This window comes from Talpa europaea (assembly GCF_964194135.1).
Source record: "Talpa europaea genome assembly, chromosome: 13".
NCBI classification, from domain to species: Eukaryota; Metazoa; Chordata; class Mammalia; order Eulipotyphla; family Talpidae; genus Talpa; species Talpa europaea.
Window position 1 is genome coordinate 52,492,744 of NC_140080.1, and position 27,562 is coordinate 52,520,305.

The window sequence follows — 27,562 nt, forward strand, 5'->3', positions numbered from 1 at the left end:
ATTATTTAAAAAAAAAAAAACTTGCTAAAAACACAAAGTATTAAGCATTTATGCCATCTTCCCATTATTATTTATGTATCAGGGTAACAAAATAATTACTATGGTAGCTTTTTTATTTGGAAGTATTCTTATTTTTTTACTTTTTTTTTTTTAAGATTTATTTATTTACACAAACACTGGGTACAGTCAGAAGCAAGAGAGGGTGAGAGAATTCACCAGAGCCAGAGCGGGAAACAGAACAGGCAGACTGACCAAATACACTGCTGAGGGGAGCAGCGGGGGGCAAGAGAGATCTGCGAGCTATGTGGGACTCTAGCCGGCGGCTGGGGATTGAACCAGCGCTGCAGAGGCTGCGGGCAACTTGGCAGCCCAGCGCTCAACCACTATGCCACCGGGGAGGCCCTCTATTTGGAAGTATTCTAATTAGTAAACAAAGAAAGCCTGCTAGAACTGGACCACTCTGCAACCTCTAACGAATTAATGAACTTAAAAGTGATCATTGGGGACCCCCCTGGTGGTGCAGGCAGTTGAGCACAGCGCTGTGAAGCTGTCCGCAGGCTCTGCAGTGTGGTTTGATTCCTGCCGGCATGGGAGCAGACCTCTCCTGTCTCGCCTGCTGCTCCCCTCAGTAGTGTATTTCGTCAGTCGGCCTGTTCTATTCCCCATTCTGTCTCGGGTGAATCCTCTCACCCTCCTGTGCATCTGGACTGTACCCCAGCTCTTGAATGAACAAAATAAATCTTAAAAAAAAAAAGTGATCATTGGTGGCTGATAACACAAAAAGGTACAAAACCTGCTAGAAACAACAACGACAACAACAAAAATTATTGCTGGAAGACCACATTAAGTAATAATAATCAGAAAGCAAAAAGCCAAAATCAAAATATAGGAAACTCAACATGAAAAACACAATTTCAACAACAGCTAAGGCCCAAATGGGGGGGAAGTGAGTGGATCGAGAACCTAAAGATGACTAGGAGGTAGAGACTAATCATTGTAAAGTGGAAACTTCATTCAATTACAATTCAAACAAACTGCTAAAAGAAGACAATCAAGGAAACATGTACACTGACTCTTTTTACAGGGGTGGTGATAATGATTTTAAATATTCTTATCTTTAATAGCAGGGTCTTAGGCTAACCCAAACTGCTGTTGATTTTTTTTTACAGCTTGTAAGATCTAAGTGTTTGTATAGTCTTTAAATTTTTGAAAAAAAATCAAAAGAAGAATAATATCTTGTGCTAATGAGAATTATATGAAATTTGACTATTAATATTGATGTTCCTGGTATTGGACACCATTCATTGATGAGCTGTCCTTGGCTGCTTCCATGCTATCACGGGGCAAGAGAACACATGTAACAAATACCATCTGCCTGCAAAATATACTATCTGGCCCTGCACAGAAAAAGTTTGCCAAGCCTGTTTTAGAGAAGTTAATGATATGATGACTGAGATTGCGTCACACTAATCAGAGGGGAAGCAGGGGGAAGTATTCATGAAGCAATTGGCCACTTATTATTAGTTTCTGCATTTGGATGCTCAGAATATTAAACTCAGTACATTATTCTCTTTAATACTGACTATATTTACAATTTCTACAATAAAATATAATAAAAAGAAAAATATTCAACAAAATGATTAAAAATAATCTCCCATGTTTGAATAACTCTTTTAATCATTATTATTTTCCCAGGAAAAGATAGTTTTGCTGCTGACTTGTAATACTCTACTGCTAAAAGAATCAACTAACTGTTTTATCCAGGTGTCACTTACTTTCCACAAAAGAATCAGGCTACTTACAGGGTAAAGTTACCACCACAGTTGAAGAGAACATGCAGTTTGGCAAAGAGAAGGGTTAGCATCCTTACTCTGTAACATTTACATAACTAATAGTTATATACCTAGCACACAGGAAATGTGTACTAGACTTTTCTTGAACAAAGGTAATGACTAGTTTCCAAATCTTAAGAATAAACAGAAATTCCACTAATTTGTTATTTGTCCTTTATGCTTAGTGGACATCACTTGTTATAACAGAGACAAACATACTTGTATCACCTTTGGACATTAACCAATTCCCTTGCTTTTGAATGAAGAGAATGGAGGATGACATATTTATAAGTAGGAGAGATGAAGAAGAGAAACCAAACTGCTTTGTGATTTCAAAGCTCATCCTCAGTAGGAGCTGCAGGTGTCTGCCAGTGCCCACAGAGGTGTCTGGGGGCAGGTCTCTGGGTGATGCTGGGACGAGAATAACATCATCTGGTCTTCATTCCACTTCCAGATGTTTTAAAAATTAAAATCCATCAAAAATTGTCCAAGTGCTTTCCCATCTCCATGAAGGACTCAAGTAAACTCCCCTCTCTCTTTTTATATACAAAATTCCATGTTACCAGACTGGAAGTCTTCTAGGATTTTCAGGACCACCTGAGGCAGATATGTAGACCTCCTTGGCAAAATCTTTTCTATTTTTTTCCCTCTTCCAAAAATAAGAATGGAACGGGGAAAACTAGAGCTCCTAACAGTGTCTAAACTCCTCAGCACCATCCTCCAAGGCCGATGGTCACACTGAGACACAAGAGGCAGAGTTAGCACTCTCAACCCCAATCAAAGGGACTCCAGAATGTGGCCATCTCTGTCTTCCCTTCTGGTGATAAAGCTGTGGATTCTTGGAAGTAAGAGAAAAAAAAAAAAGTGAACCTTGTGCTGAATATGAGAAAAGAAACAGAATAAATGACTTTCACAGGATTTATGGTTCTTGCTCCAAAGCAAGCAGTCTTTAAGATGAGTGCTTGATGGCTTTCTCTTTTGCCCTCCACACTGACCCATCCTGACCTGCAGTTTTCAAAGTTCAATTTCACATCCTAGCCTTGAGACCTTCAGATTGCTGTGTAGAATGCTCTCCCATTCACTGTTTCAGCCTCCTATATGAAGTACAGGCTGCTTGCATATTTTTTGATGAAGGTAGTATCACAAAGTAAAATTAATTAATCAATTTCTCCCAGAATCTACCTAGACATGCCATGCTATTTCATCCATATAAGATAAATCTTTACCTTTAAATTAAGGTAATCAAAAATCATACTAGTTAAAACATATGGAATGTGCTTTGAAAGCTTTTAGTGGTTTCAGTCTGAATATCCAATGTTGAATCATATATATTGGATATTTAACCGACTAAAATAATAATGGATGTGAATTCAACCACTCAAAATTTTAAGAAGCAAATGGTTCCTATAGCAACTGAAGACAGTCTTCTGTGCAATCCTGGTATTTTCTGATGGTAAGTGATGTTAAATTTATGCTTTAATATATATGGCATAAAATACCCAAGTTAAGCTTGCCAAGGGAACCATAATTTTACTTCTTTTCAAGTCATTTTATGGCTTTTATATATAATAACAAAATTGCTGTAATAAACAGTTGTGATTTGTCCCCTCGTGATCTATAAAGAAAACTAAGAGTCACCTACCAAGGTTGACCAAATGTATGCATCACTTAATGCAAAAAATGAATATAGTTTTAATTTTAATTCTGATAAAAGCTATCACTTAAATTACTCCCTGATGTTTATGAAATCCACAAGGAAATGTCTGGATCTTTGCACTTTATAAGAGGCATTCTGCTTAAGCATGTAGATTCTGAATTTAGACAACCTGGTTCAAATCCAGCTCTTATTACTACCAACACGAAACTGAAAAAAATCACAGAAGCTTCCCAAACCTCATTTTCTTCAATAAATGGGCATATGAGAGAGTTCTCCTAAGGACCAATGGGAAACCACCGGGACACAGGCTGGTAGCATTCCCGACACCAGCCAGTGCTTAGCAAATATAATGATTTTATTTCAAACATATCTGTTGCAGTCATGTGAACACCTTTAATACAGTTTATAATGTATTCACTCATTAGCCAAATTCCATTGTAATTTAGAGGAGCTCTTCTAATAAGAATCATTTTAAGTTACAAAATCTTAAATTTTCCTTTTTCTCTAAAAAAAAAAAAAGGCCTGAAATTATCTGAGCTCAGAAAAGCAATGTGAAAAATTTATTATACTGGTGAAAAGTCTTTTATCAGAATTGGGTAGCTCATTCCCAGTTAAGTGGAAATATGTACCTAACTCTTACAAGAAAAAAATCTCTAGATCAACAAAGCTTTAACCCAAGTGGATATTATTCTTAGAAAATTAATCTCCCAAAATTGAGAATTTATATCACCTTATATTCCACACAAAAAATGGGTAGGCTATGTTTTATTCATCAATTCCTACAACACGGGTCTGCTCCCACAGAAAGAACTTAAGTGGATTATCTTTCATAGAGGTATATTTCTACTGCTTTTAGCTAAGATCCTATGGCAATACTTTTTTTTTTTCCCTAAAGTGGGATTTGGGTTGTACAATTAATGAAGGTTTAAGAAAGATGATAAATTGACCACAATAGCTTCTAAAATTATTATAATTTTTTATGATATTTGCTGTATGTTCTGAAACAACAGATGAGACACCACCAGGTCTTATGTATCCTCCTCTTGTCAAAGACCATCCTGGTGGGCATGAACAACAGGCCCAGAGCAAGTGTCTCAGAATAACTGTATTGCCTGTTTCCTGTGCCTGTTTTGCAGGTCCAACTATAGACACTGGTGATTCACCTAGAAGAGACATTTGATTTGTTCAGGTGGTCAGAAAGCCAAGTCCATGAGCAGGTATTTTCTGAGCATTTGTTGTGTGACAGGACCTATTCCAGGAGCAATGCTGCAACCAGCATTTTTAAGAGACTATTTCATAGAAATCCATTTCTATTTTGTGAATTGATGCAAGTTGTGAAATCATTTTAAAATGTTACTCTGGTGATTTACTTTTTTTTTTTTTTTTTCAAGAAAGGGGGTATAGGCCAGATGTGCGGGAGAGTGAGAGGATTCACCAGAGACAGAGCAGGGAACAGAGCAGGCACACTGACTGAAATACACTGGTGAGGGGAGCAGCAGGCAAGACAGGAGAGGTCTGTTGCCTTACTTCTTATTTTTTTTTCCCCAAGAATGGGGATATAGGCCAGATGTGAAGGAGGGTGAAAGGATTCATCAGAGACAGAGCAGGGAACAGAACAGGCAGACTGGCTGAAATACACTGCTGAGGGAAGCAGTGACCGAGACAGAAGAGGCCTACCATGCCATGTAGATAGCTCCCCAGCAGGCCAGGATCAAACCCGCGCTGCAGAGGCTGTGGATAGCTTCACAATGCTGTGCTCAACCACCTGTGCCACCAGGGTGGCCCTGGTGACTTACTTTTAATAAACACCATGCTCTGTTCACTATAAAAGTAAAGCTCATTTATATTGTGCTATGATATTTCTAAAGGTAACATCTTTTCACATATCTGCTAACATTTGGTGAAAAGACCGACATTATTTGAAGCAAGGTTAATCAGAAAAATGTCCAAGTGATGAAACTTGCTAATGTGTAAGTAAGCAGATATTCATACTTAGAATTCACTTTCACTAGCAAAATGAACACATCTTTAATAAATATAAAATAACTGGATATTTGACTGTATTTAAGTCCCTACCTTTCCTGGTAGGGAATTCTCTCAATAATAAAATGAGGAATTTGGGCCTCACTGGTGGTGCAGGGGTTAAAGACAGCACTATCAAGCTACTGCCAGCCATTACAGCATGAGTTCTATTCCTGGCTGGCCGGGGAGCAACCCACATGGTGCAGCAGACCTCTCCTATCTCGCCTGCAGCTCCCCTCAGCAGTGGATTTCAGTACATCTGCCTGTTCTGCTCTCCACTCTATCTGGTGAATCCTCTCATCACCCAAACCGCTAGCTTACACTCCAGTTCTTTTATGCATAAATAAATAAATCTTTAAAAAATAAAAAAAATAAAATGAGGAATTTTATTTGAAGATTGTTCATAATTCATAAGTTGCATAATTTAGTGATGATAAAAAATTAAGCTATTTGATAATAATAGTGACTGCTCAGCTCTGTTGAGAAAAATTATTTTTCCAGCTTCCTCCACTAGCTGCTATTCATCCAGCATGCACATGCCAGTTCCTAGCTTGATCAAAGTTCTCATTCATCTACTTGAAAAGACTCTCCACTGCTTCCTTGCTTTCTGCCATTTGTCCTGAAGGCTGGACCATTTACTTCCACTTCTGAGTTCGATGTGGCAGTGGAGTGCTTACAGATGGAATATTTCTGTCCACCCCCAAATTTTATGTTGAAACCTAATCCCCAATATGATAGTTTTGGGTGTGGGCCTTTAGGAGGAATTAGGGTTAGATGGAATCATGTGAGTGAAGCCCCCTTAGTGGGATTAGAGCCCTTTGAGGGGATGCAGAGCCCCAGAGGAGGGTGTGATTATGCAGCAAGAAGACAAAATCTCAAACCAGGGAGCCATTCTCAAGTACCTGACCAAGCTGGCATCAAAATAATTGACTTCCAGTCTCCAGAAATGTTTGTTATAGCCTTTGACCTGAGACACTGAGTAAGAAGATTAAGGAATGGCAACATCTCTGCAATGTTTCCACAGTTAATTGAAGATCAAAAGTTACAAATATGTCCAAATCAGATCAGAAGCAGGAGAAGTTGGTGAGGTGGCTTGCATCTCTGGGAAAGACTGTATAAGCCATCTTCAGATTTACAAACATCAATACTAGCTTTAGAGATCATTTTTATTTATTGAAAAGATTTGCGATAGGTATTATAAATATTAGCTCTCAAGAGATGCAGGGATATGCAAAATAATATTTTTTGGAATATTGAAAAAATTACGGTATTTTATACAATCATATCTGGCTTAATGGGTCAATAACTGCATAAAAATATGTAACTCAGAAATTATCCATCAGCAAACAATATGTAAGGATAAAAAGAACATCAAAATTCCATTTTCTCTTCTCAGCATCTTGCATATAACACACTGTAAGTTATTATCAAAATGTAGGCTCCACAAGTGATCGGAAAGTTGATAATAATAAGAAATATGTTCCTGCTCTGGGTGTCTGAATGATTTTACAAATATCTTTCATTTGAGAGTATCCTGCAGTAATAGTCTCTGTCACATGTACAGACTGTCATATCTGATCATTTCTGCATGTGTACAGAAAGTATCTCCAGCAAATTCATTGCACTATAGTTTTGTACTAAATAAAAGCACTCTATAGATGCTGTATTTCTACTGTGCATTATCTGGAAGGTGTCTTATGTACTTTGCAACTGTAATAATGGACATTCATAAGCAGCGTTTTGTTATTTTGTATGCTGGAAAAACTGAACCCACTTTGGCAATAACCTGTTTGGCTCACAGATAAGGTGGACAAAATATAAGCAGATGGGACACATCTGCTATTCATCAACATTTCTTCATTAGTGTCACCATCAGGTTTACTTCTATGCTTTTGTGAAAGATTCTGGCAGGGAGCATATTTAACCTGTATTGTAAGTAAGCACACCATTGGCCATTTTAGTAGATGCAGATAAAAACATACATGTAATATGCGAATGCTTTTTCTATGGTCAGGCTGGCTCCTTGATGTTAATCATGTGATATTATCTACAGTCTTCTAACAAAGTGGTGAGAACATATTACCGAGTCACCTAACTCTGGATATGAAAAGACAGTAGTATAGTGAAATTAATCAGTGGTGAATGGTAAACGATTGTAGTAATCACAACTGTGCCATTTAACCTTTATGATCTTGGAAAATCTAGTATCTCAAACTCCTTATCTATAAATACAGTATGGGACCCTGGGACACACCGTAAAACTCTGCACAAAGTATCTTTTATAGACTCAAAAGATTGTAACACAAATTATTATAAATGCTTATATTCTAAAACATCAATGTTCCCAAATAAAAGATATATTTTTGATTTCTAAATTTTGAGTTACCATTGGGAAGACTCAAATTATATAAAAACTTAAAAAAAAATCCTTTTCAGGGCCTCCCCTGGTGGTGTAGCATTGAGCGCTGGGCTGCAAAGCTGCCTGCAGCCTCTACAGCACCGGTTCGATCCTCGGCTGCCAGCAAGGGTCCCACATGGCGCGCAGACCTCTCCTGCCGCCCGCTGCTCCCCTCAGCAGTGTACTTCAGTCCTTCTGCCTGCTCTGCTCCCCGCTCTGGCTCTGGTGAATTCTCTCACCCTCCCGCGCTTCTGAATGTCCCCAGTGCTTGTATAAATAAATAAATAAATAAATAAATTTTTAAAAATAAATCTTTTTCATTCAATGCTCTGCTTGGATCACAGAATTATTATGAAGATCCAGAATTATTTATATACATAAAAACATTTTTGAAATTGTTTCAGAATTAGATTAATTTTGAAATTGATATAGCATTAGATTAATAATGAATGTTATAGCATTAGATTAAATTTGAAATTGTTATAGCATGAGATTAATAAATGAAAAATATTTATATTCCTATGTAGGGTAAGGTAAAGTATCAGGCTTTTCTGCCCTCCTGCCATTAGGATTGATGATGGATCCCTGTGGTCCTGAGTCCATGCCTGATGGCGTGTTGGGGTGTTGGCATACATAGGTAGGTACCCCTTGCTGAGAGACTGAGCTTATAAGGGTGGCATCAAGAGGATACCAACAGAGAGAACAAAACAGAGCAAAAGGAGCAGAGAAGCAAAGGCCATGAGAAAGTACTGGAGAGCCCAAGAAGTGTGAAGACTTACTGGTTTCTGGGAGGCCTGCCAGCCTCCGGGCCCCCCAACACTCCTGTCTGCCATGTACCTGGTAAATCCCAATAAAAGTCTGCAAAAGCCAAACGCCACAGAGGGTTTTAGGAATCTCTTCTCCTTTAACCCATCTGCTCGGGTCATAGATGTCCTGCTCTGTGCCATCCTGCCCCTACATCCTACTCCAACCCTAGAAAGACCTGTTTTATGATTCCAGGAAGCTTCTCCCCACAACTTAAAAAATGGCCTGAGGCAAAGGGCTAGGGCTCCAGGGCAGGAGCGCCCTGTGACACCATCTGTAGCAATCCTCACTGCTACCGAAACCACTCCACAAATAGAGGTTATCAGAAAACATCCTGCAAGTGAAAGGCTCGAGTCCTATTTTATAAACATCTTTTCACAAAATGTCTATCCAACCAGAGGAAATAAATTATTTAACTGTAAAATTATTCTAATATCACAAAGATTCACATACCAAATAGCATACTGATTCTAGGACAAACTAAGTTTCATTTAGAACTTCAAAGCATAACAGCTCTATATTCATCATCCTCTTCTCCTTCTTGATATAACCTTGCAGAAAACTGCAGTATCTGATGACAAAAAGGGCAAGAAAAAATTGGGCATAAGACAAAAAAAGGCCTAAATGGGTTGGCTGTAAAACAATTTATCATCACTGTGAATGCACTGTATAGGGAAAGAAAGGAGAGAAAGGAGAGAAAGAGAGAAAGAGAGAGAAAGAGAAAGAGGGAGAGAAAAAGGAAGGAAGGAAGGAAGGAAGGAAGGAAGGAAGGAAGGAAGGAAGGAAGGAAGGAAGGAAGGAAGGAAGGAAGGAAGGAAGCAAGGAAGGAAGCAAGGAAGGAAGGAAAGAAACCAACAAACCAAGAGAAAACCAGTACATGGGGAATTCAACAGGAGTCTTATCAAGGCTATCGAATACAGGTACCAGTTATACTTTATAGTTGTCTTTTGTCTTTTCCTCACTCTGGACATGTGTTACATTTTGCTTAGACTGGTGATTTTCAACTTTGGAGGCTGAAAGGAATCACTTGAGGAGACTTTAACAAAATTCTGAATACTGGGAATGATTGAGGTAGAATCTAAGTATATATTTAGTTTTTTAAAAATATTTATGATTACGGGCCTCTCCTAGTGGTGCAGCAGTTGAGTGCTGGGTTGCGAAGCTGCCTGCAGCCTCTGTACACCGGTTCGATCCCGGCTGCCGGTGAAGGTCCCACAGAAGTGTACTTCAGTCCTTCTGTCTGTTCTGCTCCCCGCTCTGGCTCTGATGAATTCTCTCACCCTCCCATGCTTCTGACTGTACCCAGTGCTTGTATAAATAAATAAACAAATCTTTAAAAAAATATTTATGATTACAAGAACTGGGGTAGAGGCCAGAGGTGTAGGAGGTGAAAGGATTCACCAGAGACAGAGGCGGGGACAGAATAGGCAGATAGACCGAAGTACACTGCTTAGGGGAGCAGCGGGTGAGGCAGGAGAGTTATGCTGTGCCACGTGGGATAGCTCCCTGGCCGGGGATCAAACTCGCACCGCAGAGGCTGTGGACAACTTCACAGTGCTGCACTCAACCCCTTGCACCACCAGGGAGGGCCCAGAATCTAATTATAGACCAGGCATTTCTTCCAAATTCTTCAAGTGATTCTTCAAGTGATCCTGCAGTGGAATCAGTAATAATATTTTGTGTTTACTTTTTTTTCATTAGAGTAGCTAGCTTTTCCTCTACAACACCACAGATTCTCTCTAAAATAAAGCCTTCTATTGTAATAGAAGATCCCCAAAGCAATCATTTTAAAGCAGGAGCAGCTGAATTCCAGGGCACCTGCAGAAACTAAAAGATAAGATCATGTGCTCAACTTGCGTATAAATTTTGGGTTGTATCTAAGACTGTTGAGTTGAGATCTTGCTTTATATTGTGTTCTCGCAAGCAACTTTAATACAAATATTAGGGGCAAAAATATTTTCCCATGAAAAATTAAAATTTCTAGAGAAAAATCAAAGATTATAAGAACTGTTTCATTTCAAACAGGTAGTTAATAATTTGTGGAAAATGTCAATTAAAAATGTCCATCTCATCATCAATTACCATAGGTAGCCAATCTTGATCACATTCAATACCCAACAACCACTAAGGAAGTAATTCTGAATATGTCACACCAAGACATTAAAATAACTGGTAAATGGGATAAAAAGGAAGGTTGACTACGAAAGATGAGGGCTAGCCCAGTTATCAAGCACTGGTTCTTAAAATAATGATTACAAAACATTTACAGAGAATGAAACAGGAAATATAAATTTGGCACACAGGATCTCAGCCCTGAGCACACACCGCTCTTTCTGGCAAGGGGAACTTCTAACAAGGACAGGAAGATGAGAGAAAAGAGAGTGCCAGCAACGTAGAAGGACTGCGAATCACATGGGCAGGACTCAACCAGACACCCCTTCTTTCAGAGTACATTCACCATTTGCCAACACATTACTGGATCGTTTTGGGAAAGTACATTTGACTGTTTCCCATTTTCCCCCGACACAGAAGAATAATAAAGATCATATATTTCAGGCATGATGATTAAAAGGGATAAGGGATTTAAAAAGTACAGAGTACCACAGAAAATGTGTGTGACCTATCACAATCATGACTGAAGTGCAGAAGAGGCAGGAGGGAAGCCGGGAGGTGGTATGTGCAGAGGAGACGGCAGCACATGGAGAGGAAACCAGGGTGGACTGGATGGGCGCGCAGTAGGCCCACACGGGAAGCCTCTTCCACATGAAACAGTTTAGTGGAAAAATAAAATAAGCAATTGACCAAACTGAAACAAAACAAACAACAGGATTTATAAAGAAAGGGGAGAGGGTTTAGCACTAGTTAAGGTGAAAAATGAGCAGCCTGCTTTAACATTCATGCTTAAAAGGAAGACATTTCTTAGAGTTTAAAGAAGCGGGTAGAATCCCTGCTACAGGGGACAGCTCATTCTGTCAGAATTTCTGAGACCATGAATCTAGTTATGAATCCACATGCCATATGGCAGAAGCCGAAGACTAAAACAACTAGCACAAATTATGATGACATGAAAGATGTCTACTTTAATGCTTCAAAGTAAATGATGTACCATTAATTTCTAATTTCAGGCATATTGCTGTGGAAATTCATACTACAAAGATAAATGTGTGTGTGTGTGATTCTTTGATTTTTTTTTTTTTCCTCAAAGGAAGGGCATGTAAGAGGTACCGCATTTTGTACTTTAATCTACTCTTCTAAAAGTAATTTAACAATCAGGTCTTTAAAGCAAGTTGGATAAGTATATACAAAATGGAAATATAGAAATTCAAAAAAGATCCATGAAGAATAAGTTTATTTAGAACTCTTAGTAACTGGCCACTTATTAACAAAGAAGGGAAGTGTCAATCTTCCATTAGCGACTTGGCATTAACCAACCCGAGCCTGGGGAAGATGAGGCACAGTACCTGTAACCAGAGCCTGTCGCTTTGCATGGGCCTGCCGATGGCGCTGCACTGGAAGGTGGCAAACTGGCCAGCATTGACTTCCACATTCTGAATCCTCAGGAAGTGGGGAGTTCTGGCTACACAAAGAAAAAGAATTAAAGGCATTACAAGCTGAGATCTATAATTGATATGTGTCTTTTTTTAAACCTATCTGCAATTTCAGACTTTTTTGCTTTGTTTGAAGAAAATAATTTTGAAGAAATCAATTCTCCTGCTTCCAGAACTTTGAGGATTTCATTATGACTGTGAAAGATATTGTGGATGGCGTTGGTATGCTTGGTGCAAGAATAAAGAACCAGGAATTCTGGGAAGGAACCAAACAGAAAGAAGATATTTTATTGTTCCTGCTGTGCAAATTATCATAGCTCAGCAGTCTCCTTGTAATAACAGATCTGTATTAATAAAGATTATACTGAGGCTTAATTGATGTTTTGAACAAAAACATATTAGATATTTATATTAGCAACATGAAAAGAACAGTACGAAGTTAAATGATGTTGTCAAGGAAACTTTTTAAGCCAAGTAAGAACTGTGTGAAATATATACTTTAATACAACTAATTGGTATGCAGTATTACTTGTGTAATATTTCCCAGCCACCAAAAATACTATCCCTATACAAAGACACTGTGAAATTATGTTGGGACTGCCAGAGCATTGCAGTTTTTGCTGATTCTTATTTCCAATTCAAGAAGAAAGAATGATTCCAAATGCGAAAGAGTATTAGGTCTGGTAAACATACAATTGTCCATAAGGGACAGCTGTTTAAATAAAAGCTAATTTTATTTGATAAGGGAAGCACAGAAAAATTTTTGCAGCTCACTGAAAACATGTCAAGGAACTGAAATGATAGGTCAGGAATTAAATTGTATGATAACATTTTTAGGTAAAAATGATCTTATCACAACTACGATAGGGTGAAAGAATTGCAAGGAGTGGGAAGAGAGGAGGTTAGGGAGTAGAAACAGAAGAGAACAGAACATAGCATTTTCTGGGAGGGATAAATAAGTCTACATAATGACTAGAAAAAAAATTTGTTATGCCTTGTCAGCTTTTCCTATTGCAACGTGTCTTTAGGTCACATCTAGACACTTTCAGTGTGCCCCAAAACTGAGTACCTGTAGATGATAATCTAGCACTACTATTTCTTTTTTTTTTTTAATATATATATTGTATTTTCTTTCTGTCTATTTTTTTTAAGATTTATTTATTTATTTATACAAGCACTGGGTACAGTCAGAAGCGCAGGAGGGTGAGAGAATTCACCAGAGCCAGAGCGGGGAGCAGAGCAGGCAGAAGGACCGAAGTACACTGCTGAGGGGAGCAGCGGGTGCAGCAGGAGAGGTCTGCATGCCATGTGGGACCCTCAAGGCGGCAGGGGATCGAACCGGCGCTGCAGAGGCTGCAGGCAGCTTCGCAGCCCAGCACTCAACCGCTGCGCCACCAGGGGAGGCCCTACTATTTCTTTTTTGAAAGATTTATTTCTTGGGCCTCCCTGGTGGCTCAGGCGGTTAAGCACCACACTGCGAAGCTGTCCGCAGCCTCTGCAGTGTGGGTTTGATACCGACCGGCCAGAGAGGGTTCCACATGGTGCAGCAGACCTCTCCTGTCTCGCCTGCTGCTCCCCACAGCAGTGTATTTCGTCAGTCTGCCTGTTTTGTTCCCCGCTCTGTCTCTGGTGAATTCTCTCATCCTCCCGTGCCATCTGGCCTGTACCCCAATTCTTGTATAAATAAATAAATCTTTAAAAATAAAAGATTATTTCTTTATGCATACAGGAACTGGGGTATAGGCCAGAGGTGGGGGGGTGAGGGGATTCACCAGAGATATTGTGAGGAACAGAACAGGCAGACTGACTGAAATATACTGCTAAGGGGAGCAGCGGGCGAGTCCGGAGAGGTCTGCTGTGCCATGTGGGTAGCTCCCTGGCTGGGGATTGAACTCTTGCTACAGTGGCTGTGGACAGTTTCATAGGCTGCATCGTAACCCCTTGCGTCACCAGGGATGCCCTCTCTATGTTTAGTTGTGGACCTCTGTGGTCCTGAATGCATGCCTGAATGGCCACACCTGGAGTGGGGTGTGGGCTTACTTATGTGGGTTCACCTGGGCTGAGACGGGGTTTATAAGGGCGGCAGCATGGAACGGAACCACCAGAAGGAGAACGAGGAGAGAACCAGCAGAGAAGCAGAGGCCATGAGAGAATGCCGGAGAACCCAGAAAAAGTGAAGTTTCATCGGCACCCCTACCTGCCGTGAACCTGGTAAACTCAATAAAAGCATGAAAAGCTACCAAGAGCTCCAGGACTCTCCTTTACCCATGTGTATAGGATCATAGAGATTCTTCTCTGTGCTGTTCTGCCCCTTTGTGCCATGCCCCTGTTGTGCCATGCGGGTAGCTCCCTGGCTGGGGATCGAACTCTTGCTGCAGTGGCTGTGGGTAGCTTCATAGGCTGCGTCTTAACCCCTTGCGCCACCAGGGAGGCCCTCTCTATGTTTTAGTTGTGGCTTATTTCACTGAGCAGATGTTTTTTTTAGTTTCATTGCTCAAGCATAATGCCTTTTAATGGTCTAAGTAAAAAGTAAAAAAAAAAAAAAAAAATTCTACTCTTTATTCCTGAGAAGCTGAAAGACCTACTGTAACAGGGTGGTCCCCAAGAAAGGGAGAGGTTCCCCAAGGGAGGGTGGAGCTGAGCAGGGAGGAGAGGAAGCTGCAGAGGAGTCTGAGGAAGGAAGGAAGCAGGATGGAGAGACAGGAGACCTGGAGGAGGCACATGGAGCCGAGTGGCACATGAAGAAGCTGCATTTGTCTTTTGGTCATAGACTGGGTGACACAGATGTGGGTGAGACTTGTGGTGACAGTGGTGGTTTTTATCTGGATTTTGATTTTGATTTTGCTCTTTTCCTCCCAGACTTGTATGGTTGTTTCTGATCCTTTTCTGTGTGTCTCCACTGGAAGGTGCTTAGGAATTGTGGCAGGCTTTGGAGCCTTCCTTGCTCTGGGCCAATCCTGTTTGGGTGGACTTTTAAAACACACGAGGGGGTGGGTAACTGTGGGTGCTGATTAAGAAACTTTATTCTTTGCCTTTCCTGTATTGTTTACTAATTGTATTAAAGTTACTTCCCATTAAAGTCTCATATGTTTTGTGTTGATGTGGCGGAATGGCAGAACCTATTTAGAGCAGCAGGTTTGTGGGGTGCCCCTCTCCTTCCTATAATACTACCACTTTTAGAAAATGGAAAAAGTAACATTTGTGGAGCATGTATGTGCCAGAAACTTTTCTATCCATATGGGGGTACTTATGGGTATTTGGCTGGTAAGTGTCAGAACCAAAGCCCAGGACAGCCCACTCTGCAACACTGCCCCGGCATGCCTCGCACCCCATGCCTGCCTTTCACATGGTCTTCAGTCCACTGGAACTGGCTCCCCAGCTGACTGTTGGGATTTTAGTTTCTTCCAGGGTCCTTCTCAAATGTTGGTCCTTCCACAAAGCTTCTGTGAATTCTCTTCCTTAGACCCTTACAAAATCAAATGTTCTGTGTTGCATATATTACAAGTCTGGGATGACAGATTTTTTGTTTGTTTATTGAGGCAATATTGGTTTATAACACTGTATATGTTTTAGGGTATAGGGTCATGCCGCTTCAGATATGTTATCATATCACCATGTTCACCACCAACTCCCCAATAATCCCCCACCACAGTCCATTGGGCCCTCTCCTTCCTCTTTCTTTGCACAGCTACACTCCCGAATTTCTATGGATTGTTAGATAACCTGTTGTGGGGCAAGTGAAAATTGTCAGGATTTTTCGCCCTCCTGCCATTAGTATTAATGACAGACATCTGTGGGCTTGCATGCATGCCTCATGGCGGACACCTGGAGCAGGGTGTGGGCATGTGTGAATGGGCGAATCTGGGCTGAGAGACTGGGCATCTAAGGGCAGTGTCAGGGGGATGCCAGCCATAGTAGAAGCAGCGGTAGCAGAGAACAGAGACCACTAGAGAATGCCAGAGTGCCCAGAAAGAGTGAAGATTCTCTCGGCCCCCATCCCCCTGCCTGTCATGTATCTGGTTGCTGCACTACAAATGATGTAAAAAGATCAATAAAAGCCTGAAAAAGCCACTGAGGCTCCAGGACTCTTCTTTACCCGTCTGCCTGGATCACAGAGAACCTGCTCTGTGCCCGCTGGTACTACGCCTGTACACTTAGGTAGCAGGTAGCCTCACTGATATTGCCTTCTCCTGCCCTTTTTTGTAGCCTAAATTCTGCTTACCTCTTCCTGCAAATCACAATAATTAGTTGGACTTCTAACCCAAGGGTTTGGGTATACAGAAGCCACCTTCATGCTAACTTGGTTTAAAGTCACATGGCCTGCTATTATGCAGTTCCACACGACTTGGTTAAGTCTTAGATCAGTTTCCAGCTTATATCAAAAGGTTTTTTAATATACAGAGCATCATCCCTGGTATATCTTAGCATAGCTAAGTGTAGGGTAAAGAAAATATCAGGCTTTTCTGCCCTTCCGCCATCAGGATAGATGATGGATCCTTGTCCTGAATGCATGCCTGATGGCGGGCACCTGGAATAGGGTGTGGGCATAGGTAGATGGGATTCAGCTGAGCTAAGACTGTGCTTTTAAGGGCGGCATCACGGGGGGACGCTAGTAGCAGCAGCAGTAGAAGCCGAAGCAGAAGCCGAAAGAGAAGCCGAGAAGCAGCAGAACGAACGCTAGAGAGCCTAGATAGAGTGAAGACTTGCTGGGGGCTGGGAGGCCTGCCAGCCTCCCAGCCCCCCAGCCAGCACCCCTGCCTGCCACATGCCTGGTGAACCCCAAATAAAAAACCTGCAAAACTACTGAGGACTCTGACTCCTCCTTTACCCGGTCTGCATGGGATCAGAAAACCTGCACAGTGGCCAGGTTCCTGACATTACACTAAGCTACTAAAATTAAAAACTTAAAAGTCCCTCCTAAAATTCCATTGCAACATCTCCATGAATCACTCATGAACCACTGAGGCCTTGCCTTACCTTGTACCAAAACTGTGTCTCTTCCTCTTTTTCCCACACCCTCCAGCCCCTCCGCCTAGGGTTTCCAAAAATCTCAAAATTGCTTTTGCTTTTTTTTTTTTTTTTAATGCATCAGAACTGAGTTCTCTTAACCTTTCACAGCCAGTAGGGTCCATCTAGGTCTTATGGGAATGAGAGTTTGGCGCCCATCTCTCCTGCAGATGCAGGAATGCAAGGGAGGAAGTTTTCCCTATAGTAACCTTTCCCTTTCTGCTAAAATCATTAGAAAGAAATTTTCAGTCTTTCAAAGATTTCTGTACTTTGTATGTAGCATATTGGAAAAATAAAATATTTAATTTGAAACATCAAAAGTAAGTGCCCCATGGACTAAATTTCCTTTTTTTTAATTTTTTTAATTTAAATTTTATTTTTATATTCCCCATACAATTACAACCCCCTTATTTTTACCCCAAGCCCTCCTTTCCCCACCCCCCACCCCCCAGAGTCTCTTGTTCATAGTTACTTGTTTTTTTTTTTTTTAATATTTATTTATTTATTTATACAAGCACTGGGTACAGTCAGAAGCACGGGAGGGTGAGAGAATTCACCAGAGCCAGAGCGGGGAACAGAACAGGCAGATGGACCGAAATACACTGCTGAGGAGAGCAGCGGGCGGCAGGAGAGGTCTGCAAGCCATGTGAGACCCTCACCGGTGGCCGGGGATTGAGGCGGCACTGCAGAGGCTGTGGGTAGCTTCACAGCCCAGCACTCAACCACTGCACTACCATGGGAGGCCCCATAGTTATTTGTTGATTTTTATATTTTCTTTCTTATAGTTATTCTTTTTCCTGGTCCCTTATTTAAGTTTCCTAGATTCCTGTTATGAGTGAGACCATCCGGTATTTCTTTTTTAAATTTTTTAATGAAGTAATACTATTTTACATCCTTGTTAATATTTTGACAGTACAGAATCTCTCCCCTCACATGTGATCACCGTAACTCTCCAACCACCAAAGCACCATCACCCTCTACCTCTCCCACCAATCCCATTCTCACCCTTTCCCCTTCCCCTCTACCTCACCTCCTGGATGTCTCAGATCTATGATCAGCTTTCCAGGGATGGTTTTATCTCTGACCCTTTTTTACATTTCTCTATATCCCATATAGAAGTGAAACCATCCAGTACTTATCTTTCTCTTTCTGGCTTATTTCACTTAGCATCATCCCTTCCAGTTCCATCTATGTTGCCACAAATGACATGAGCTTATCTCTTTTAATCACTGAGTAGCATTTCATTGTGTACATATACCACATCTTCTTGTTCCATTCATCCATCTTGGAGCACTTAGGTTGATTCCATATCTTAGCTATTGCAAATAGTACTGAAAAAAACACAGGAGTGCAGGTTTCCTTTCAAATTAGTGTTCTGTGCTCTTTGGGAGATGCCTTTGAGTGAAATTGCTGGGTAATGTGATAGATTCATTTTCAGTCTTTTGAGGAACCCCCACACAGCTTTCCATTGGAGCTGGACCAGTCTACATTTCCACCAAGGATAAGAGTTTCTCTTATCCTTCAAACTCTCACCAACACTTGTTTCTAATATTTTTAATATGAGCCATTCTTATCGATATGAGGTGGTATCTTACTGTGGTTTTCATTTGCGTTTCCCTGATGAAAAGTGAAGATGGACTTTTTTTTTAAGTGCTTGGCCATCTTTACAGCTTCTCTGGAGAAGTTCCTATTTAGTTCTGCAAACTTTTTGACTGGGTCATTTGTTTTATTTTTGGTTGAGGTTGTTGCTGTGTTGTAAGAACTCTATTTAGATGTTGTATATATGTACTATGTGGAATATATGGTGACCATACACGTTCCTGCATTTATTTTTTGAAGAAATTTAGTTTTTTTTAATATTTATTCATGCACACAAGAACTGGGGTACAGGCAAGAGGTGTAGGGGGTGAGAGGATTCACCAGAGACAGAGTGGGGAACAGAACAGGCAGATTGACTGAAATACACTGCTGAGGGGAGCAGCAGGCGAGTCAGGAGAGGTCTGCTGAGCCATGTGGGTAGCTCCCTGGCTGGGGATCGAACTCTTGTTGCAGTGGCTGCGGATAGCTTCATAGGCTGCATCTTAACCCCTTGTGCCACCAGGGATGCCCTCTCTATGTTTTAGTTGTGGCTTATTTCACTGAGCAGATTTTTTTTTAGTTTCAGTTAGTCCCAATTATTTATATACATTTTATTTTCTTGTTGCTGGGGATAAAGCTACAAAGATATCTCTGAAGTTACGTCATGGAGTATTTTGCCTAAGTTTTCTCTTACCTATTTTATGGTTTTAGATATTACATCAAAGTCATTTATCTATTTTGAGTTCATTTTCATGTATGATGTGAGATAGCAGTCTAGTTTTCTTCTTTGGCAAGTGGCGACCCAATTTCCCAACATCACACAGTACAGAAAGACCATTGGTTCAATGAGGAAATAAAAAACAAAATCAAGAAATACCTTGTGACAAATGACAATGAGGGCACAACCTTTCAGAATGCAAGGGACACAGCAAAAGCAGTATTAAGCAGGAAGTATATAGCAATATAGGCTTATATCAAGAAACAAGAAAGAGTCCAAATAAATAACTTCATCTCTAATCTCAAGGAAATAGAAAAAGAAGGGCAAACAAAATCCAAAAGCCAATGGAAGGAAGTGAATAATAAAATTTACAGCAGAAATAAGTGAAATAGAAGTAAAAATAAAAGACCTCCCTGGTGTCCTAAGGGTTAAGTCTTAGCACTACTAATGTAAGGGCCCTCTGAGGCAGCCTGAGTTTGATCCCAGGCCAGGAATCTAACCCACATATGGTATAGCAGATCTCTCCTATCTTGCCAGCTGCAACTCTTAGCAGTATATTTCAGTAAACCTGCCTGTTCTACTCCCCACTCTTTCTCCGGTGAATCATCTCGCCTCCTACAACTCTGGCCTGCACCCCAGTTCTTGTATGCATAGATAAATCTTGAAAAAAAAAGTATAACAGATCAATCAAACCAACAACTGGTTATTTGAAAAATAAAATAGATAAACCTCTAACTAGGCTCACTAGGAAAAAAGGGGGAAAACTCATATAAATAGGATCAAAAATGAAAAAATTACAACAACAAAAAAAAATTACAACAGATACTGCAGAAATTCAGATGATAGTAAGAGATGCCTATGAACATTTATTGTAACTAATTCATCAACTTAGATGAGACAGACAAGGCCTTAGAATTATACCATCATCCAAGACTGAATAGGGAAAAAATAGAAAACCTGAACAAACCATTCATAAGCAAGGACATTGAAACAGTAGTCAAATCTCTCCCAGAAAAACAGAAGTCTAGGACCAGATGTGCTTAAAAGCAAGTTCTACTAAACTTTCAGAGATGAACTAATACCGATTCTGCTCAAACTCTTTCAAAAAATTGAGAAAGAAGTAATATTTCCAAACACATTTTATGAAACCAACATTGTGCTAATACCAAAACCAAACACAGAAAACACACAAAAAGATAACTACAGACCAATCTCCCTAATAAACACACATGCAAAAGTCCTTAACACAGCCCTAGCAAACCAAATACAAAAAAAGATTATGACCAAATAGAATTTATTCCAGGACCCAAGGATGGTTCAACATCCAAAAGTCAATCAATATTAATTCCCCACATCAACAACAATGGAATAAAAAAACCATATGATCCTATAAATAGATGCTGCGGAAGCATTTAGTAAGATCCAGCATCCATTTATGATCAATTTCAAATTCTGAAATTATTCAATCGTGTATGTCAGGAGAGCTATTTTGGTAAAGCAAGGGTGGGCTACTGATAGACTAGTCCATCAATGAGTCCGAATTAAGGCAATGTCGCCCCCTAGAGGACATTTGACAATATCTGGAGACATTTTGAGTCATCACAATAGGAGTGTAGGTGCCTCATGAGCAGAAGCCAGAGATGGCAAGGAACATTCCACAATACAGAAGAGGGCCACCAAAACAAATAATCACCTGGTCCAATATGTTAATTCGGCCAAGGTTAAGAACGCTGATATACATTATAAAGATGTATTTATAAACATTACTGGGACAGGGCGTTCCTGGTGGCACAGGCAGTTGAGCGCAGAGCTGTGAGGTTGTCCGCAGCCTCTGCAGCGCGGGTTCAATCCTAGCCAGCTGGGGAGATACCCACATAGCATGGTGGACTTCTCCTGTCTCGCCCGCTGCTCCCCTCAGCAGTGTATTTCAGTCAGTCTGCCTGTTCTGTTCCCTCCTCTGTCTCTGGTGAATCCTCTCACCCTCCCACACATCTGGCCTGTACCCCAGTTCTTGTATGCATAAATAAATGAATCTTTAAAAAAAAAAGTTAAAAAAAAATACTGGGACATTACCCTACGTGTTGACCATTTGAGTTTTTTGCATAATATAAACGTAAAAGTTTCCATAATTAAATCCTCATGTAGAATTTTCCCTTAGAAATAAAATTATTAAGACAAAAATATTCATTTGAGAGAGTTCTGATACATATTGTCAAATTGCTTTCCATAAAGTTTATAACAACTTGAATTTAATAAATAATTTGAGTATCAGGATTGTCACTGGTTCTGCCATAGATTGGTTTATCTGTAGTAAGTAAAACCTGGGAGACTCTTTTATTAAAAAGCCATGTTTCCAGAAATGGCTATCTGACCCAAAGGAAAAGACAGCAAAACTTCATTACAATGCAGTCTGCTAACACTTAATGTCATCAGGAGGCTATCTGTTAAAATATAACTTAAGTTTTTAACTTGAAGACAAAGGATATGATTGTGTGATACTCGGTCTTTCCTTGTTTGACTTCATTCTTAATAAAGACATGTTGTTGCACAGAATGAGAGTTATCACTTCCCCTTTAGAAGAAATGTTTTGATCCTCAAGATAGCTTTTTCAAAGACCAACAGTAACTATTACTCACATAAAGGTTAAGAGCCTAAGTAATTTCTTACTCTGTTCAAACCATATTTTGGGAGGACCCTTTTCTGGAATGAATTGACTGTTTCCGTGAACAATGTTGGTTGGCTGAGAAAAAGTCTGCTAGAAGAAAATAAATCTGGCCTAAGATAATAAAGCCCCACCTCAATTAGAAACCAGATAAAGATGCACAAACCTATTAAGAATAAATACATTTATAAGCAAATTGTTCTTTTCAAATGAAAGACAATTGGGGACCTCCCCGGTGGCGCAGCGGTTGAGCGCTGGGTTGCGAAGCTGCCCGCGGCCTTTGCGGCGCTGGTTCGATCCCTGGCTGCTCCCCGGCCACCAGAGGAGGGTCCCACATGGCGCGCAGACCTCTCCTGCCGCCCGCTGCTCCCCTCAGCAGTGTACTTCGGTCCTTCTGCCTGCTCTGCTCCCTGCTCTGGCTCTGGTGAATTCTCTCACCCTCCCGTGCTTCTGACTGTACCCAGTGCATGTATAAACAAAACAAACAAACAAATAAATAAATAAAACATGCCTCTATTTAAAAAAAAAAAAAAAAAGAAAGAAAGACAATTGGTCTGAATAGTAACTATGGGATTGTATTTGCCAGATCAGGACCCTCCAGATGGATAAAAGTCAAAATTTCTATTAATCACTTCCATAAACTTTTTCAATAATCATTCAAGGTTTATACCCTCCACAGTTAGGATTCCTGGATTCTCGTCCTCCAGTGCACTCCCCTAGAACTATATATTTAGTTGGGGAGAAGTTTAAGTATTATACATTTGTGTTAAAGATCAATATCTCAGTTTACTACCTCTGAAAAGAAGCAAACATTCTTAAATCTGAACTTTAGTGGAATTTTATTCTTAATTTGTAAGAATTTTGTTTGTTTGCTTTTTTATGTGCCCATTACGTAGGGTTTGGATAAAGATTAAATGAGATGATGCCAGCAAAGCATCCTGTATCCCTGGTACTTGGTTTAAAAAATGTTCATTATTACTTAAAATAATTGATCTATCAAAGGAAACTAGAAAAGATTCCACGAAATAAGCTCTAAGCCAGAAAAATTTTGATCCCATGCTAAGCTGTAAGTTGTGAACCATGCCAAACCACCTCAATTGTAACATCAGGTAGAGCACCATTAGAGTGAAAAATTTTAACCTATCCTAAATTCAAAACACAGAAATTCTCTCTTTCCCTCCAAATTTACAGGCCCATTTGTCTCCTGGATACCCTTTCAAAATGTTATGCCAGCTTTCTCCTGAAATCTGCAGGAGTTCTAAAAACTAAGTATCTTCCATGAATATCAAACAGGTTTTTTTAGTACAACTCTATTCTCATCTGTGCCATATTCTGTTGCTTCCTACTAAAAAACAAAACAAAACAGTTTTAGAAAGAATTGAGGTTTTCTAGCATTAATTGATCTCAAAACAACCTTTGATTCTAAAGCCAGATTTATTACTGACAAAGGTGCAAATCTTTTTGCAGATGTTTCATATTATTGATTCTTCAAAGCCAGCATCAAGATACTAACAACAAAATCAGAAAATGGTGATTTTTCAAGATCAAAGTACAAACTAAGTAGGACAAAAGAGGGCTGTGTCTTCACCCCTTTTTATTTTCATTTACATTTTAATGAGATGGCATAGGTTGCAATGAACTGGATGCATGCCCAACTGCCAGAACAAACAATCCGTGTTTCTATTTGCATAGCATATCATCACAAACAGGGAAGCCAACTGCTGCCAAAAAGAACAGCCTCCTCCCAACCTACTCTAACACTAAAAAAAAAGTATGTTTTGCAAACATTTTTTGAATTTTAAAATTGACACTGCTAAATTCATCACTTTAGTTAAAATCAATCAAATTAGCTACTTAGGTTTGCAAAATACAGCTACATAATTCTAGTGGGCTTCTCAGGATGAAGAGTCTAAGAATAACACTAATGAAAAAAATAATTAATTAAATAATTGCTAACATTTATTGAGCTTTTGGAATGTGATAAGCACTGTCCAGAATACTTTATGTGCATGAACTCATTTAATATCTACGTTTATCCTGTGAGGAAAGCATTATTGCTGTTGTTATTATTGCCATTATATGAATGAGACTACAGAGTTGTATCGATTTACCATTATTAACACTATGTAAACTTGCAAAGTTTACATACATATGTATATACATATGCTTTATACACATATGCTTTACACCTGTATATGTGTATAAACCTCTTTGCATCCCCTACTGAAGTTCTAGTGTCATTCCCACTAACAGATTGACTCGGTCTGCCCTTTCCTTTCCCCTTTATTCTTCCCCCACTGGTAACCACTGTATTTTTCACAGTGTAAGAGTTATTTTTGTTGTGATTTGTTAGTTTTTTGCTTTGGTTATTTATACAGCCTCCAGTTCCATCCATGTAGCTGCAAAAGGGAAAATTTTATTTATTTATTTATTTGTTTGTTTGTTTGTTTGTTTATTTTTTAAAGATTTATTTATTTATATAAGCACTGGGTATAGACAAAAGCATGGGAGGGTGAGAAAATTCACCAGAGCCAGAGCGGGGGCAGAACAGGCAGAAGGACCGAAGTACACTGCTGAGGGGAGCAGCGGGCGGCAGGAGAGGTCTGCGCGCCATATGGGACCCTCCTCCGGTGGCCGGGGAGCAGCTGGGAATTGAACCAGTGCTGCAGAGGCTGTGGGCAGCTTCGCAGCCCAGCACTCAACCGCTGCACCACTAGGGGAGTCCCAAATTTCATTTTTTAAAATAGCTGATTAGTACTCTTCACTGACTGTGTATTCCACAACCTCTTTATCTAGTCATCTGTTGATGGGCATTTAGGGTGCTTTCAAGTCTTGACTTGTGAATAATGTTGCTATGAACACAGGGGCTACATGTATCATTTGAATTAATATTTTCTGATATTGCTGAATCATATATTCTAATTTTAGTTTTTTTTTAAGATTTATTTATGCATTCAAGAACTGGGGTACAGGCTAGAAGTGCAGAGGGTGGTGAGAGGATTCACCAGAAACAGAGTGGGGAACAGGCAGATTGACTAAAATACACTGCTGAGGGGAGCAGTTGGTGAGTCAGGAGAGGTCTGCTGCGCCATGTGGGTTGCTACTTGGCCGGGGATCGAACTTGTGCTGCAGTGGCCGCGGATAGCTTCATAAGTTGCGTCTGAACCCCTTGTGCCACCAAGGAGGCCCTAATTTTATTTTTTTATAGAGATTTCCATACCATTTTTCATAAAGCTTGGGTTTAATTTACATCTTTACCAACAGTGTGCCAGAGTTTTGATTAATCCATACCTGTGCCAAAGCATGGTGTTTCCAGTCTTTTTGGTATAGGCCAAAGGATGGATCTTAATGGAATAATTTTTCAAGTGGAAAAGAGATTTACTATTTTTATAGAAAAATAAGGGACTCAATAAAGTAACTTTTATAAATTATATCTTGAAGAAAAATATATTCCTTTGAAGAAAAATACAAGCTAAGTTCCTACATATTTAAAATGAAATGTCACTTCTGGTTTCTATGCATCCCTCAACCAAGGCTCGTGGGTCTGTCTTTATTCAACAGAACATAATTCAGGAAAAAATTATGTTCTATTTGTTACTTGTTTTCACTTTAATCATACTGTTTAATATCTTCATAAAAATCTAAATTTGGTATTAGGTACCAATGCTTGGACCTGCAAATGAATCAATGAGTGAATAAACTAATTTTGTTTTATAAAATAAGAACGATTTTGAACCTAGGATATCATATTAGAAATTCAGAATTTATTAAATGTTTAAGAAATTGTAAATTTATTTCATACTGTGAAGTAGTAACACAGAGTAATACCAGATTTTGTATTCACTTTATCAAATATACATGGATTTTAAGCTTTTTAAAACCTTTTTTCATTAAATCATTGTTTATTAAATTGGTAGCAAAATAATGGGGCCTAATATTTAGATTTCAGCAGAATTCAAGGCATCATATATGAAAATAACAATGTAATATGCTATATGGCAATATATTCAAAGGATATACACTGACCAAAAATTATACACCATAACCAAGGAGTGCTAGGTTGGTTTAACACCCAAAAATCAATCAATATAATAAACTCTCACCAACAGAATAATAGGCAAACATAACATGACAATCTGCTAAGTGATTGGTTCAGAAAATATGAATACATTAAGCTGAGGGACTTTAGGAAAAACAACCGATAAAAGAATTTCTCCCTGACCTTACCCCTCTATTTTCTTCTGAAACAGGTCATAAAATGCCCATGTGAAAGGTGTCCTTATATTAAAGGAAAATGTCATCCTTATCTCTGAAGACAAAGGGACAATGAGGAGAAGCCAAGCAAACAGGTCTTGATAAGTGTCTCCCAGTTCATTACATATACCTCCTATTTCTTTATCTGATCATAATCCTCCATGGCTACCCATGCTTCCAAAAACTACCATTGAAAGACACAAGTTTAGGGGCCTCCCTGGTGGTGCATGGGTTAAAGACAGAGCTATCTAGGTTTTACCTATGGTAAATAGTGCTGCAATAAACATAGGTATACAGGTGTTCTTTTGAATCAATGTTTTTGTGCCCTTTGGGTAGATCCCTAGGAGTGGAATTGCCAGGTCATATTGTAGCTCCATTTTTAGTAGACTAAGGACTCCCATCAGCAATGCAGGAGAGCCCATTTTTCACTGGGACCCAGGCTGGCCAGAGAGAAACCCACATGGCGAAGCAGACCTCTCCTGTCTCGCCCACTGCTCCCCTCAGCAATGTATTTCAGTTAGTCTGCCTGTCCCGTTCCCCACTCTGTCTCTGGTGAATCCTGTCACCCCCCTACATCTCTGGCCTGTACCCCAGCTCTTGTATGTATAAATAAATGAATCTTAAAAAAAAAGAATGGGGGAAAATGGGGTTTCACCAAACAGTGCTAGAATAACCGAATATCCATAAACAAAAGAATGGAGTTGCACCACTTCCTTATCATTATACAAATATTAGTTCTGATCATATGTAAAAGTTGAACTATAAAACTGTTAAAAATTATTGAGGTAAATCTTTATAATTGGGGATTATGCAAATTATTATTAGATATAACACTAAATAACATGGGTGCAAGTGACAAAAAATAGTAAATTGGGCTTCATCAAAATTAAAAGTTTTGTGCTGTTAATGACAGCACCAGGAAAATGAAGACAACTTACACACTGGGGAATACACTTTCAAATCATATATCTGATATGGAAGTTGTGTCCAGATATATAAAAAATGTTACAATTCAGTAATAAGAGGATAAATAACTCAATTAAAAATGGGTAAATGATCTGAATAATCAGACTATTCAAGAT

The 27,562-nt window shown here is 39.6% G+C and overlaps 1 protein-coding gene across 5 annotated transcripts in view; it reads right to left on the reverse strand.

Moving 5' to 3' along the window:
- Positions 1-27,562, reverse strand: part of PTPRM (protein tyrosine phosphatase receptor type M) — a gene marked incomplete at its 3' end in the record, with an annotated part of 796,072 nt that overhangs the window by 435,071 nt on the left and 333,439 nt on the right. For all 5 annotated transcript variants that reach the window (XM_084252855.1, XM_084252854.1, XM_084252853.1 and 2 more), the window contains exon 5: positions 12,175-12,290. In XM_084252855.1, coding sequence (XP_084108981.1) covers positions 12,175-12,290 — 116 coding nt within the window. The remainder of the gene's footprint in view (positions 1-12,174; positions 12,291-27,562) is intronic.